At 44.0% G+C, this 16,230-nt stretch overlaps 1 protein-coding gene across 1 annotated transcript in view; it reads right to left on the bottom strand.

Moving 5' to 3' along the window:
- Positions 1-16,230, bottom strand: part of CNNM2 (cyclin and CBS domain divalent metal cation transport mediator 2) — a 409,496-nt gene that overhangs the window by 87,325 nt on the left and 305,941 nt on the right. Inside the window, exons 2-3 of the mRNA XM_033941737.1 lie at positions 7,023-7,166; positions 1,929-2,066 (exon numbers count right to left, since the gene is read on the bottom strand). Of these exons, the coding sequence (XP_033797628.1) occupies positions 1,929-2,066; positions 7,023-7,166 (282 nt within the window). The remainder of the gene's footprint in view (positions 1-1,928; positions 2,067-7,022; positions 7,167-16,230) is intronic.

Below are 16,230 nucleotides of genomic sequence, written 5' to 3'. Positions count from 1 at the left end.
TATTGTAAAAGTCTTTGATAGTGGGGATAAATAGAAGTTTTTGATCAGTTGATCTTAGAGTGCGTGAAGAGCAGTAGGGAATGAGAAGTTTGTCAAGGAATAAGGGCAAATGAGAGAGCTTTATTTTGAAAGATAGTAAGATAAGTTTAAAGGTGATGCGGTGAGAAATAGGGAGCCAGTGTGCTTCTTTTAGTAATTAGCTCGAGGTGTAATAGGGAAAAAGAGAGAAGATAAATAAGGAGATAAGGAACTTCTCTTTAGGCGAGAAAGAGCTTCTCTCTGAGTGGGGGTCGGGGAGGGATGTTCCTTCCAGAGAGAACAGTAAAAGGCAGGAAGCTTCTCTTAGTAATCAGGAGCCTGGAGCTTCCTTGTAATGCAGGTCCGTGATCTGAAAACTTGAGATCAGGGAAGAGTAAAAAGTTGTTGGGATAGAAATTGGATCTTGTCATTCCTTTTAAGGTTGAAACCATTAGGTATTTACAGTGAGGAATGGAAAATCCTCCTCCTGTCAGACCTTGATAGGGGTGATAGAAGAAGAAATGTTGGGCATGAGGCTGGTGGGCAATAGTGAAAAATGCTGCACATGATCCGGGGGATGAGAGGGGGAAAAATATTGGATACGGCAGTAGAAGGAGTGGGAGAGATACACCATGGATCTCGCTCTCTCTTTCTCCACTCCCTGTACACGGGGGAGGGGGGAGGTAAAAGGAAGGCAGAAGGTTTACTACTGCACAGGGGGTGCTGCTGTACAAGGGGGAGGTAAAACAAAGGGAGAAGAGCTGCTGCTGGACAGGGGGGAGGTAAAACAAAGGGAAAAGGGCTGCTGCTGGACAGGGGGAGCAGGGAAGGGGTGCTGCTGGACACGGGGGAGGTAAAACAAAGGGAGAAGGGCTGCTGCTGGACAGGAGGAGCAGGGAAGGGGTGCTGCTGGACATGGGGGAGGTACAAGGAAGGGATAAAGCCTACTGTTGGACAGAGGGAGCAGGAAAGAGGTGCTGCTGGATGGGGGAGGGATAAAATGAAGAAAGAAGGGCTGCTGCTGGATAGGGGGAGCAGGGAAGGGATGCTGCTGGACACGGGGAGGTAAAAGGAAGGGAGAAGAGCTACTGCTGGACAGGGAAAACAGGCAAGGGGTAGTGGTGGACAGCCGAGGAAAGAGAGAGACAGAAAGAAAGAAAGACAGACAGACAGACAGACAGCGGCCAAGGAGAGAGAGAGAGACAGAAAGAAAGACAGACAGACAGAAAGCGGCCAAGGAGAGAGAGAGAAAGAAAGACAGACAGACACATACATGTATTCTAGCACTCATTAATGTAACGGGCTTAAAAACTAGTATTGTTAATAAGATTATATTGTGTGTATATGAAGAATGAATGGAAGAAATGGCATTACAATTAATACTAGGGTCTAGGGCAGAGTTTGGGCAGGATCTGGGGCAAAGCTTGGGCACCCCAAAATAAAAAGGCATTCACTGCCCCTAGTACTATGTATCAGCCAGCAGATGTTAAGGCTTCTATGGGAGGTAGCCAAGCATATAATAGATGAGTAGTATGTGAATGAAAAGAACTACATCAATTATTCTTTTGATAACAGGAGTTAAAACAATTTCTGGTCCTCAAACCATCAGACTCTTTTAATTAATGGCTTATCAGGTGGAAGGTTAATTTATGCATGTATTTTCACAGGAACCATATCAACATGCACCCAGCATGGCTGCTGACATTCACGCTCCTCCTTAATCTCATCTAAGAAGAAAAATACTGTACTAATAAGCAAACATTGGAGAGGAAAGAATTTACAGCAAAATGTAAAGTTGCGTTGTTGCTCAACCTTACCACATCCAAAATCCCCACCTCCCGCCTCCACTTCCGATATGAAACTGGCTTTTGGATTGTCGGCCATTCCATACTGTGATAAGCCACACTTGCCTGTTGCTAGGAAACGGTGCATGGCCAATAGGAGTTGTGGTGATATTTTGACCTTCACTTCACTGTCTGTCTGTTTGAAGGCAGAGAAATCTTGCTTCCTCTCCCGGTGTGTCACTTTCTTCTTTGTTCTGTTATCAGCTGCGGGAGAAGACATTATGTTTCAAAAGGGAAGTTACTGGACAACACATATGCAATAATCCAGTCCAGAAAAACAATTCCTGAAGTTGTAGCTACACTTGAATAAAATACCTCTGTATAGATTGCGACATCTTCCTGTTTGCAATGATGAGCCATTAATTTTCAATGATGTAACAACGTTCAGATTGGTCAACAAATGGGGATCAAAACACATTTCTGAATACAGTACCTCTAACACACAGGTTCTTAACCTTTTTTGCTTCCTGCTCCCCTTTAACTGACCACATGTCCACTACTGATAGCTACATATATTGCTGTTAGCTGCCAATAGTGCTCACTGCTAACATGTTGCTAAAATTATAGTATTGTACAGTTATACTATCAATAACTGTCCTAATACACTTCTCCCTCTGTATTCGCGGGGGATACGTTCCGGCTATAGCCATGAATATGGAAAAACCGCAAATATAAATTGTATTTGTTAATCACGGTTTTTTGTAAAAAAAATAGCAGTTTTGTTAATAAAACCCCAAATATGAATTGTATTTGTTAATCGCGGTTTTTTGTAAAAAATAGCAGTTTTGTTAATAAAGCCGCAAATAACATAAAATTCTTTTGGCAGGCAAACAGCGATTTAGAAAGCTTTGGGCAGGCCAGCAGCGATTGAGAATTCTTTTGGCAGGCAAGCAGCAATACAGAAAGCTTTAAGCAGACAAGCGATTTTCTCTATGCATGCTGGGAAGCAGCATTTCACTCTATGGATGCTGGGAAGCAGCGTTTTTCCCTGTGCACGATGTGAACCAGCGATTTTCAGGGTTAAAGTTTTTGAACTTCAATTTTGTAGGAGAAATCATGGAAGCTGAGTGAATATTGTTAAAAGTTTAACTTTTTTTACATTACAGCAAAAGGAAAGGAACATTAAGCATGATGTAATTTTGGGGGGCGGAGTCACCCAATGAAAAATCGCGATTATGTGAAACCGCGAGTGCAGAAACCGCGAATACGGAGGGAGAAGTGTAACTGTTTAAAAAATTTCAATACATTGCCTCAGATTTCAATACCCTTCTCCACATCCTATTTGACCTCTTCCTACATCTCTTGGGCATACGAGCACCCTTGGTTAAGAACTCCTGTTCTAACATAAGAACATAAGCAATGCCTCTGCTGGGTCAGACCTGAGGTCCATCGTGCCCAGCAGTCCGCTCACGTGGCGGCCCAACAGGTCCAGGACCTGTGCAGTAATCCTCTATCTATACCCCTCTATCCCCTTTTCCAGCAGGAAATTGTCCAAAACTTTCTTGAACCCCAGTATCGTACTCTGCCCTATTTCGCTCTCTGGAAGCGCATTCCAGGAGTCCACCACACGTTGGGTAAAGAAGAACTTCCTAGCGTTTGTTTTGAATCTGTCCCCTTTCAACTTTTCTGAATGGCCTCTTGTTCTTTTATGCAGTGTGATATTTCTAATGCAGTGGTACGAAAGATTTATGCTTCCAATATGGCACAGGATGGCGATTACAATCCTAAACAATAATGCTGCTAAGAAGACGAGGAGAGTTCATGAACAAAATCCAAGTTTCAGTCAGCACAAGGAGGCTTGATGTCTATTGCAGCTTCGGTAACTTTGCTGACTATTGGGATTACCACAAAACTCGGCAATAAGACAAAGAATAGGGGGTTAGTGACTGAGATGCCAGATTTTTAAAAACTTTTTAGTTTGTAAATGCAATCCAAAATACAACTTGTGAGGCACCGCAGTTTCTTCAGTGCCTGACATTCAGCTGGCCAGTTGGCTGAACAGCACATAGGTGGCTCTCAGGCAATATTAAACGGAAACGTGTAGAGCAGTGGCATTTGGATTCTCTGCGTGTTCATTTCAGACAAACTAATATAGTTCAAGGTTCCTGAAGAAGGGGTCTTTGTCCCTGAAACCAAGCTGGGTCAAACCAGAACTGTTTCATACATCAAAGGAGATGCTTTTGAATAATGTGAAACGCTAGTCTTCTTTGTGGACGTGTCTTTTTACTAAGTTAAGTTTGGCTCTCACTATTGATACTTCTTTCACCTTTCCCAATATTCTTGGTTGACATTTCTTGGGGGGGGGGGTTCTCATGAATGCAATATATCGTGGCTCTCTTTTTCATTTAATTTGATGCACTCGGTAGTTTAATTATACATTTTGCACATGCACACAAGTGAAAACCTATGATGGTGTGTGGCCAAAATAGTGAGTAAGTTTTTCACGCTGGCTAATTTTGGGCCTAGTAAAGCATTGGAACTGTCTCCTTGGTGGGATTGTTGCTCCTCAGAGCTTACTACCTCACACTGAGGATTCACATTATATATATTTTTTTTTAAATCTTGTTTGTATTAAATTATACTACATGCATTCAGTGAAGATAGCTCTCTGGTGATATTTTTGTATCTTTTCAAGTACCGTTTTGACCATTATTGTGGGTTTTGTTGTAATATTAAATGGAAAACAGTCAGTTATCTCCCACTGAATATCCAGCTCAGCCGATTTGCCAGCGACCTAGCCAGTCACTGCCAATATTTAGCAGCTCGCTGGCTAACTCGCTGGCCTTGGCTAGCCAAAGAAACACTGGAAATGTAATGCCAGTTGCCGCATACAGCACCAGCACTGGATTTCTGGTACTGCCACAGACCACGGAAGATCGCTGGTGATCTCCCGGGTCAGAATATTGGGGGGATAGTGGCCAGGGGAAAGAGGTTGTCATTTAGGGGGAAATTCTACAAATGGCACCTTAAGTAAATAGGGAAACACCGTTTGAAATGGCAAATAACTCTAACTTTAAAGCACCTACTGTCGCCAGAAGAAAAGGTGCCAGAATGTCACCTCCAGAAGTACCAACCAGCGCTTAATGCAACTATGGGCATTGCTAATGTCGGAAGAGGCCTTAGGCACCATAAAGTGCTTACATAGGCTTGATTCATGACAAAGACAGGCGCCAGAAATGTAGGCCTGGGAAACCCTGGCCTACATTTCCGGCGCTATCTTTCCTGGAGGTGCGATTCTCTATAAGGCGCCGTTGCATGATTGATGTGCAATCTGTGGCTGCTTTTTAGGCAGCCACTGATATTGGCGCTGTATAGAGAGGGAATTGGTGCTGGGTTTCATATGGGAATTTATTAGGCAAATTTCAAACTCCCTATCTTCCTGCAGAGTTCACAGGCATATTTTTAACCACAGCCTTCGCTTCAGTTTTTGAAAGTAAAGGTAGGAGCACATTTTCATTTTGAAAACTGCCAAAGGAAAAAGTACCTCTTCTGGCTGACTTAAGTACTTGTGCCTACCCACTCTCCTCATCTGTGCCTACCCACTCTCCTCATCTGCTAATATACATCTCCCTCCATATTCGTGGGCTTGGCATTCACAAATTTGGTTATTTGTGAGCCTCCCGGACTCCTCCACACCTCCCGGACTCCTCCACACCTTAAAGCTCTGGTGGTCTAGCGGTGAAGCAGGGCAGGAGTAATCTTACACTCCTGCCCCGTGAAAGCCGCACTAAAAAATGGCTGCCATACATTCCCACGGCAGTCTCGTGAGACTGCAGCAGGAAATTGCAGCAGACATTTTTGATCATGGCTTTCACGGGGCAGGAGCATAGGTCACTCCTATCCCCCTTCACCGCTAGACCATTAGGGCTTTAAGGTAAGGTGTGGAGGGGTCCAGGAGGTAAAAGGGGGGCGGGACTTAAGGTTTGGGGGCCCCTAAAATTATTCACAAAGACACAGCATTGGCAAGGAGGCTGTGCCCCTAACCCCCGCGAACATGGAGGGCGGAATGCACATACCTAGTTAGGTCTGTATTCTATACAATAAAGTAGATGTCTACTTTCTCCTATAGAAGTCTCCTAAAAGAAGCCTTCTAGGCACCCCTTTATAGAATTGCCAAATATGGGCCATATTCTACATACTGTGCCTAAGAAATTGGCACAGACTGGAACTGCACCTAGCACGATTCTACAAGGTGTGCTTACCTTTTCTAGAATTGCAGTTAGCGCTTATAGGACGCTTGCTCCCCCTCCCCTTGCTCCCCCTCCATCTTTTCACCTGTCTCTTCTTCGAATGCTTATAATTTTATTGTCCTGTAACTTTATTGTGAATGTCAATTGTAACCCGTTCTGAGCTCCCAGGAGAACGGGATAGAAATCCAAACAAATAAATAAATAACTTCGGTGTAGACATTTAGGCCAGCTAAAACCAAGCCTAAATACCTCTAAGTTGTGCACGCATTGGGCATATTCTATAACAATGTGCTTAACTTTTATCCGCCCTCTGGCCACACCCCCTTTTCAAATTCGCACACTACAACTGGCGCATACTTTTTACAAAATTGTGTTTTCCAAGTTGTGCGCATAATTTTTAATTAGTCATTATTAATGCCAATTACAAGGTCTTGACTGCCAATTAGCCAACTGATTAATTAAATTATGCGTGTACATTGGCTGCGTACACCGATATACATGCACAACTTCAGGCGTCATATACAGAATTTGGGAGTATGCGAGTAATTTTATGCAGGACTTGAGCACGTATAAGTGTTTGATGTGTACAAGTAGGTTCTTATTAAACTACAAAGCAAGCACAGGCAAGTCATAATGTCTAGGTTTATGCAATATGCCCCTGGAAATGCCTACTTGAAAATTGCCCTCTCTGCCCCTGGAAATGCCTACTTGAAGAGATGGCAGGACTGACACTTAAGCATGTATTTTTTTACAACCTGTGCATCTGTCTCACTCCTACCAACACATATATGCCTCCGATTACACCTGTCTCCCTTCCTTGAAGCAACTTTATAAAGATACACAGGTATATATGCTGCCTTCGTATAAAAGCATACTGAAAAAAAAGAACCCAACTGTGGCCTACTGAAAGTCTGTGCTACTATGATTTTTCAGCATTAGCAATACGTATATAGAATGCAATTCTACTCACTGTACAAATCTGTTTCATCTAGAATCTCGGACTTGATGATTTCTTCAATCACATCTTCTAAGGTGACAATTCCCAGTACTTCATAAAAGGGGTCTCCTTCTCCTTCATTGTTCACTCTCTGTACTATAGCCAAGTGGGATTTGCCTGCAGACAAAAAAGAAGGCAGATGAGAGCCTCCATCTAGGCAAGCTTCTTTTACAAACTTTTACCAAACTATGCCTTCATTTCCCAAAATGACTGGCATGCATTAGTGATTACTGGTAGAACAAGTAGCGCAGTGATGCACCAAAGAGGAACGTTACTGTGCCATGAAAACCTCTGTCACCTGCTCTTATAGCGAGAAGTGGCCCGCTCTTAATAGCCGCCTCTGAATTGAACAGCTCCTGCATAATTCTCTCACTAATGTTCTATTAAACCACTGCAGATTTGTTCTTTTTCCAGGAACAATCCAGGCTCATAGCCAGTTTCCACAGCCTCAGAGCCCCAAATATCTGCCTAATCACAATCCTTAACTATTTTGTTATTTACAGATCAGCTAAGCTAAATATAGATGTAGAGGTAAAGATCTAACCAACTATGCATGCTTAAAAAGCCAAGGACCTTAGCTTGATTAGGCTTTTCTGAGTATAGGTGGCAATGTTATTATATAAACACCCAGCATTAGTCTCAATGCCGGCAATGTCATTAGGTTTCCCCACCTGCAAGCCATATAGTCTAACGCTAAGCTTTTGGACTTATAGACAACTTTTTTCCACTCTGCATAAGGCAGTGTTTCCAATTATGGCCTTCTTTTGTCTCAGCTCAGAAGCCAAAATGTGCGTGTAGGTATACATGCATTTTCATGAGAAGCAAATCACACTTTCTTTGTATGTAAGCTTGTTTTCAATGCAGAGACTTCTTTATGACTCATATGATTTCCAAATGGCTGAGAAATTTTAGGAATGTTTTAGCCAGGGCAATTATCCCCCCCCCCCCTTAAAAACCTCAGGGGAACACAGTGCAATCACCCACAGTATTTCCACTGGTTCATCAATTCGTGGTATGCTGCCAAGACAATGTGACTTTGTTGGCCAGACCTCTTGAAAAGCTGTAATACATAGAAGCAGCAAACTATGTCTAGAAAAATAGCAGGCATGCAAACAATTCCAGCAAAGGTATGCTAAAGTTGAATCAAAACTGAAATATTTTAAGCAAATGAAGCCATGTAGGAAAACTTATCAGTAACAAATATAAACAGTGGATTAGGTCAAGCAAATTCAATTTTGTAAATTTTCCCATCTGTTTTCCCAGGGACAGTTATCATAAGTAGTTCACAAATTCTTTGACAATGCTGTCTATTGAAATTATTTTGCTATTCTCAGCTTGTGATCATTTAAAAGGAATTTTCCAAAGCAAAGTCTAATATTAGACCCAAATTAAGTTTCCATTCCATTCGGGAGATATTCTCAGCAAAGCAACTAGCGCACAATCTGATTGTCTTGGAGCTACTCATTTAAATGCAGATGGACATACTTCAAATACCAGCCACACAGCACCAATGAGTCGTGTCTTGAAGGGACTTACACTGAATTATTACAAATTTTGCAAATGCAAAGAATCTGAACACGCTGGCTCAAGTGCATTTTTCTGCAGGTACCCTGGCTGCATTCTGAACTCTCCGAGATTTTCAGATAGATGCTGCCTTTCCTTTTATGAATCTGTTTATTTTATTCAGCAATTTCTAGACCGCACAGTCACCAGGTTCTAGGCGGCTCATAGGTGTTAACATACATAATCAGTTTACATATAACTGTAAAATACGATACATGAAAAAAACAAAAGGAATTGACCCCAAAATATCCACAAAGAAGAAAATCCAGAGAAAACAAAAAAAAAAATACTCTGTGGAGTGACGATGTTCCTAAAAGGACTTTACTTGAAAGTGTCAAAGTTCCAAAGGTACACTGAAATCATCCACATAAAATAATTCCATCCACATAAAAATAAATCATCCACAGAAGAGCCATAGAGGGGCATAGAGGGATATGGGTGACTAAAACTACATCAGGTGTATACCTGACTGGGCCTCCGCGTGTGCGGATCGCCGGACTCGATGGACCATGGGTCTGATCCGGAGATGGCAGTTCTTATGTTCTTAAGAGCCTTAAAGGACCTAGTCCGCTAGGGATACAGGACCCAACACGGTCCGCGTTTCGATAAAAAGTCTTCTTCAGGGATCCCTGGGGGTCCTATAAAGGTGAGTACGTGGGAAACAATTGTGTGGTGAGCCGGAAGTGAGACACTACTTGCATTTGTAATGGAAAGGCCCAGGGACCCCTGAAGAAGCCTTAATAATAATTTTTTAAAACCCCACAAAGCACACTGAAAGGCAGAGAAAATGTTAATTATCATTCATATTCTGGGGTTTTTTCAAAGAGGTCAAGGCAAATGACTCTATGCAATGTCACCTCAATAACAGACATACAAAAATAGACAAATATACCTTCCCTTTTTACTAAACCACATAGCAGTTTTTAGCACAGGGAGCTGCCCTGAATGCCCCACGTTGCTCTTGACGCTCATAGGCTCCCTGCGCTAAAAACCACTATTGCGGTTTAGTAAAAGGGAGCAATAGTACAAAATATAGATAGCAGATATAAATTCTCAAAACGGATACATTTTGATCACTAAATTGAAAATAAAATCATTTTTCCTACTTTTGTTGTCTGGTGATTTCATGAGTCTCTGGTTGCACTTTCTTCTTATGACTTCTTCTCACTTCACTCTGGCTGCACTTCTTCTTCTGACATCTTCTGACTTCAGCCCACTCCTGCATCCAATATTTCTTCCCTTCTTTCAGCCTCCTATATGCTTTCTCTCCTCCAGACCTCATTCTCCCCCCAACTTTTTCTTTCTTTCTCCCTGCCCCCTTTTCTTTCTCCCTGCCTCCTGTTCTTTCTTTCTCTTTCTCTCCATGCCCACTTTCTTTCTGTCTCCCTGTTCCCTCTTTCTTTCTGTTTCCCTTCTTTCTTTGTCTCCCCCCCTTCTTTCTGTCTCCCTGCCTGCCCCCTTTGTTTCTTTCTCCCTGCCCTCCCCCAAGCCACTAGGTTTGCCGCCGCAACCGGGGAACAGGCCTCCAAGCCACCACCGCCCCAAGCTTTCCCTGCAGAAGCCTTGCGCTGACCAGGGTTCCGCTCCCCTTCAATTCTGATATCGGAGAGGAAAGTTCTGGGCCAGCCAGGCTGCGACTGGCTGGCCCAGAAATTCCTCTCCGATGTCAGAATTGACATCGGGGAAAGGAATGCTGGTCAGCATGAGGCTTCTGCAGGCCCAAATCTCCGGATGCCCAGGGCCGAGGAAAAGAAAAAGCCAGTCTATAAATCCTTCCATGAGAGCCGTTCCAGTCTCCTTTCAGCACGGCACTTACAAAAATACGTAGGCCCCCCCCCCCTCCTCCTCAACTTCCCATTTTCAGGCTCAAGATGCCAGAGCAGCAGCAGCAGTTCTTGCATTTTTGGGCAGAGCACCTCTTGCTCCCGACCACCTTTCTCCAGTCTGGCGGCTCTGTCGATTCCGCCAGAGGCAGCCAGCGCTCAGCTCTCCAGTGTTGTGACTTCCCTAGACTCACTCCCGCCTTCTCCTGAAGGAAGTGACATCATCCCCCAGTCTATCAAAGATTGTCTACGGGAGAAAGCGAGAGAGAGAAGACAGGTTCTGGCAGTCGGGCAAAGAAGGGCGCAGCGAGAATGGGTATGCATGAAGTGATGACCGGTGGGGAACTTCGGGGAGAGGAAGGCTGATCAGCCGGTCGATCGGGACGGCAACACGAGTCTATCAAGGAACCCGGGATGGGCTCCGCGATCGACTTGCGTTGCCTTCCCGATCGACCGGTCGATCGCGATCGACATATTGGGCACCCCTGACTTAGAGGGTAGGGGATGCACAACCCAAGGTGAGAGGAGTTAGGGGTCAAAAGCACTCTCAAAGAGGTGGGCTTTTAAACAGGGCTTGAACACTGCCAGAGATGAAGTCTGCTGTGGTGGTTAGATGGTAACACTAGCGTCTTAAATGGACATCAACGGAATGGACACAGTCTCGTACTTTATGAGAAAGTTTCTTGAATATTTATCCTTAGGTCTTTTAATTATTCTGGTCTTGCCTTGTCTGTGGACGTTACTGCAATGTTTGGATACCAGATCTTTAGAGCTGAAAATTACCTTTGCTAGACGTTGATACCCATATTAATACTTCATGCAATTTGGGGGCCAGAGCATGTGACAGTGTGTGTATATGTATGCATGTTTGGGTGAGAGTGTGGGGGTTCAAGACTTTGGGTATCTTAGGGCTGTTGGAGATAATCTTGAGACTGTTTGACATATAGCATAAGTTGAAAAGGGCAATGCAATGTTATATCTGAGTTGGAGCTCTGCATTTGTTAGGTGTTTATACCTTGCTTCCATTACAGCCAATAAACATGATTTTTAAAAAATAAAACGATGGTAATACTAGTAATTGAGAAGCAAAGTTAGTGCTGGGCAAGCTTCTAGGGTCTATGCCCCGACTGTGGTTGAACAGATAAGCCAATGCTGGGCAAACCTCTACGATCTGTGTCCTGTATATGGCAAGGCAGATCAGGACGGGCTGGTGCTAGCTTTGAAGGCAACACCAGCAGTGGGGCCTTGAAAACAGCAAGGACAAATCAAGTATACTTATGTAATATCACATCCAACTTTATGAATTTATCTTGTTTTGGGCAGACTGGATGGACCATATGGATCTTTATCTGCCGCCATCTACTAAGTCACTATGTTATAGAATACTATAAATTACATACATAAATGTTGCATTTAGGCACTAAAATACAGTATTTGCGCCAGTCATAGACCTGGTAGAAATGTTAGCGCTGACTAGACAATGACAAGGGGAAAGATTTGCCCTCATGGGATTTATCTCCATTCTCGTCCCATCCCTGCAAGTTTCTGTCCTTATCTGCACAAGCCTTGAGGCAGGGGCAAGGACAGAACTCATGGGGACAGGACTGGGATGGAGATAGATCCAACGGGGATGGGGACAGGCTTACACTAATATTCTATAACAGCAATTACACGTATGTCATTGTAGAATAGGCTCACAATCCACATAAAGTGGGCACCTAAATAATGGCACCCAGTTACAAAATTGTCCCCCATAATCCCAAGTACCTTCAAATTCCAAAGACTAGGGCATGCATAGGAAAAAGCTTGATTCCTAAAATCACTGGATTTCACATAAGAACATAAGAAGTTGCCACCACTGGGTCAGACCATTGGTCCATCGCGCCCAGCGGTCCGCTCCCGCGGTGGCCCGTCAGGTCCATGACCTGTAATGTGGTTCCTGTCCATTTCTGTAACTTACCTCTTCTTTTATCTGTAACCCTCAATCCTCTTGTCTTTTAGGAACTTATCTAAACCTTCCTTGAAACCCTGCAATGTGCTCTGGGCTATCACAACCTCCGGAAGCGCGTTCCATGTGTCCACCACCCTCTGGGTAAAAAAGAACCTCCTAGCATTTGTTCTAAACCTGTCCCCTCTCAATTTCTCCGAGTGACCTCTTGTGTTAGTGGTTCCCCACAATCTGAAAAATCTGTCCCTGTCCACTTTCTCTATCAGATGTAGCTGCTAGATGGAAATGAGAAGACATGTACTAGAACGAAGACTCCTCACAAAATCAGGAGGACTAAGGAGCTAAAGCTACAGTACTCGGTTTCAAAGGCAGAGAGCAACAAAACAGCTCAGATTGCCTTCTGTGAAAGCTCAGACTCAGCATATCCAGTGGCTGACCATAGAAGGTTTAGGCATATTGTTCAGCCAAGTATGGCAAAAAGAAATATATTTTAAGATCACACTGGGGGCTATCACCTGCTATTTCTGTAGCTCCAATGTTCAAAAAAAGCTCTGTATTAGAACTATGGCTTTTCCACCTTACGGCTCCACAAGAGCTAATAACATATTTTCCAATCCCATTTTCCCACATTAAAATACACAAAAACATAAGAACACACGAGTTGCCATACTGGGACAGACCGAAGGTCCATCAAGCCCAGTATCCTGTTTCCAAGAGTGGCCAATCCAGGTCACAAGTACATCACAAGATCCCAAAAGAGTAATATAGAGTTTATGCTTCTTATCCTAGAAATAAGCAAAACATTTTCAAAGTCCATCTTAATTGTGGCTTATGAACTTTTTTTTCAGGAAATTATCTAAACCTTTTTAAACCCTGCTAAGCTGTTTTCACCATATTCTCTGGCAATGAATTCCAGAGTTTAACTACACGTTGAGTGAATAAATATTTTCTCCAGTGTATTTTAAATCTACTACTTAGTAGCTTCATTGCATGCTCTCTAGTCCTAATATTTTGGGATAGAGTAAACAATCGATTCATGTCTTACTGTTCCACTCCACTCCAATAAATAATTCCACATAAATCTAAAAAGAACCAATTATTAATCACTAGTTTTTTAGCCTGTTACATTAACGGGTGCTAGAATAGATGTGTAGACTTAGGCATTTATTTCTCTCTTTCTGTATGTGTGTCTTTCTTTCTTTCTCCCTGCCCCCCTTTCTTTCTGTCTCTCCCCCCTGTCCAGCAGTAGCCCTTCTCCCTTCCTTTTACCTCCGTCCAACAGTGCCCCTTCCCTGCTCCCCCTGTCCATCAGTAGCCCTTCTCCCTTCTTTTTACCTACCAATATTCCCATTTCCCCTTTTCCCTTTCCTATTTCCACCTTTTTCACCCCATCCAGAGTACCTGTTGCATTGTTGGTGTTCCAGTGTCTCCTCTTCCTTGGGTCTGGGCCGACTATTGTGGGCCAGGATTGCTAGGGGTGCCCTGTGGGACAGGCAGGGGCAAAGGTCAGCAGAGTTGGGGGAGTGTGTGGGGCCTCTGCCGGGTCGTGGGGAGTTGGTGTCTGCTCCCATTCCCTCTTCCACAGCCGCCACCACCAACATGTCTGCCCAGGCGAAACGCAGTGTTTTATTTTTTGTGCAGCGCAGGCGTCGCATCGCACGGCGGTGATGTCCAGGCCTCGCAATGCCACGTCTTTCTTGGGCCGCGACGGAGAGGGCAGGGGTTGCTAGCGGCCGGCAGCTGCCGCTCTGCACCGCATTTCGCTTCAAGCCGCCGTGGCCTTCTCCCGGCAGCCGCCGCTCCGCACTGCCTTGCCGCGGCTTTGGCCAGTAGGGCCTTATTGTGAGGTGGAGAGCAGGGAAGGGCACGCATGCGCACTTGTCTTGCCACATCCCGACAGAAAAGGGATCAGGGAACACACGAGGCAAGTGCGCATGCACGCAAACATTTTATTATTTAAGATTATTAATGTTAATAATTGGTTCTTTTTAGATTGATTTTTAATTATGTGTTATTTTCACTGCCCTTAATTATGTGGTTGTTTATATATTTTTACTACCATAATTTGTATTTATTAACAGTTATTAATGAGCCCCTGACGCAACCCATAAGAGGGTGTTGGGCTTTTAATGTGTTTTATTTATGTGACGAATAAATGCTCTTGTGATGGACAATTTTCTGTGCTCTACTGCTTCTTGGAAATTGATACCTTCTATCGATCTGCTTTTTTTTTGGCCACTCCCCAATTTAGATTCAGATCCCTCCGTCTGCTGGTTTGGCTGATGGGTTTCCCAAGCCCCACCAGTTGAAATGCTCCTCCACCCTTTGCACTTTCCCTGGGCCATTGCCACCCCCCCCCCCCCCCTCTGCTCTGCACATGCTCGGTTTCTAAAAACTGAGCACGGGCATTTGTGTGTGTGTGTCAGGCTTCTCTTGCATAAACCAAGCATGCTCAGGGAGGGAAGGGGGGGGGGGAGAGAGGAGGCCCAGTGTGGTAGTGGTGGCTACTCCCCAGGGAAAGTGCATATTGTGGGTGGAGGAGTGCTTCTTCTGGTGGGGTTTGGGGAGCAAATATAGAACAAAATAAAGGGAACCAAAACCCCACGTAAAATCCACAAAGAGGGAACAAGTGGGGAGTGGATTAGAAGACGTCAACCTTGAGACAAACAAATCTTTTATTTCTATAAATTCAAAATAAATACAGAAACACATGTATAAAAGTTCTATGAACGTGATGTCCTTATACCAGTGTCTCTTAAACTTTCTCGAGCCGGGGCACACTAAAGGTGCGCGGATGTCGCTGTGATGACATTATGCGCATGTGTGACATCATCACGTTGACAACCACCAGAGGGCTTCCAGACAGGCCCTGAAATGCCAGTAGTGCGTGCCAGCAGGGAAGTCTAACAAATATCAACTGAGTAATGTAATGTAATGTAATGTAATTTATTTCTTATATACCGCTACATCCGTTAGGTTCTAAGCGGTTTACAGAAAATATACATTAAGATTAGAAATAAGAAAGGTACTTGAAAAATTCCCTTACTGTCCCGAAGGCTCACAATCTAACTAAAGTACCTGGAGGGTAATAGAGAAGTGAAAAGTAGAGTTAGAGGAAAAATAAAAATAAAATAAACATTTTAACAAGACAGCATTGATCTAAATACTTTGGAAGGTAGAAGAGAGGAGAGAAAGGAATAGAAGCAGAAGGGGGAGCCGTTGAACAGTAGAATTCTGGAGAAATTTAAATGATAGAAATAGAACAAAACAAAGACAAAAGGCAAAACAATAGATAAGATTAAAGATAAATCATAAGCTGGAAAGAAAAATAAAATAAAACTTTGTCTTCAATCCACGGTTTCAGCGTCAGTGATGAAGTGGAGCAAGTAAGTTTAGGAGGAGCGATTGACGTTTCCAGAAAGGGCTTCTTCAGGGAAGAGACTTGGCAGACAGTCCCAGGATGCCTATGTCTCCTCCCCTGCGATGTTCTCCCATCCATGCATTCCCTCCCAGACACACTACCCGTGCCCCAGCCGCTCCAAGGAGGCTGCCCCAGATGAGGCCCACGGTGAATGCAGGATTCTCTCCTCTGCGGGAAAGCCGCCCGGAGCCGACAGTCGATCTTCTTAGCGGATTGCATGGGGGGAAGAGTTCACACTCTTGGTAGGATCGGGTCTGTGTGCTCTCGGTGGTTGTGGCTGGTCTCGTTGCTGCTTAGGTGTAAAAGCAGTTGATCTCCACTGCTGCTGATATTTAAAAGCAGGCAGATTGATCTCTCCAATGGACTGCAGGGGGAGGAGTTCACACTCCTGGCAGGATCGGGTCTGTGGGCTCTTGGTGGTTGCGG

Source organism: Geotrypetes seraphini, chromosome 4 (assembly GCF_902459505.1).
Source record: "Geotrypetes seraphini chromosome 4, aGeoSer1.1, whole genome shotgun sequence".
Classification (NCBI taxonomy): domain Eukaryota; kingdom Metazoa; phylum Chordata; class Amphibia; order Gymnophiona; family Dermophiidae; genus Geotrypetes; species Geotrypetes seraphini.
This window is presented reverse-complemented; position numbering and strand designations above follow the sequence as displayed.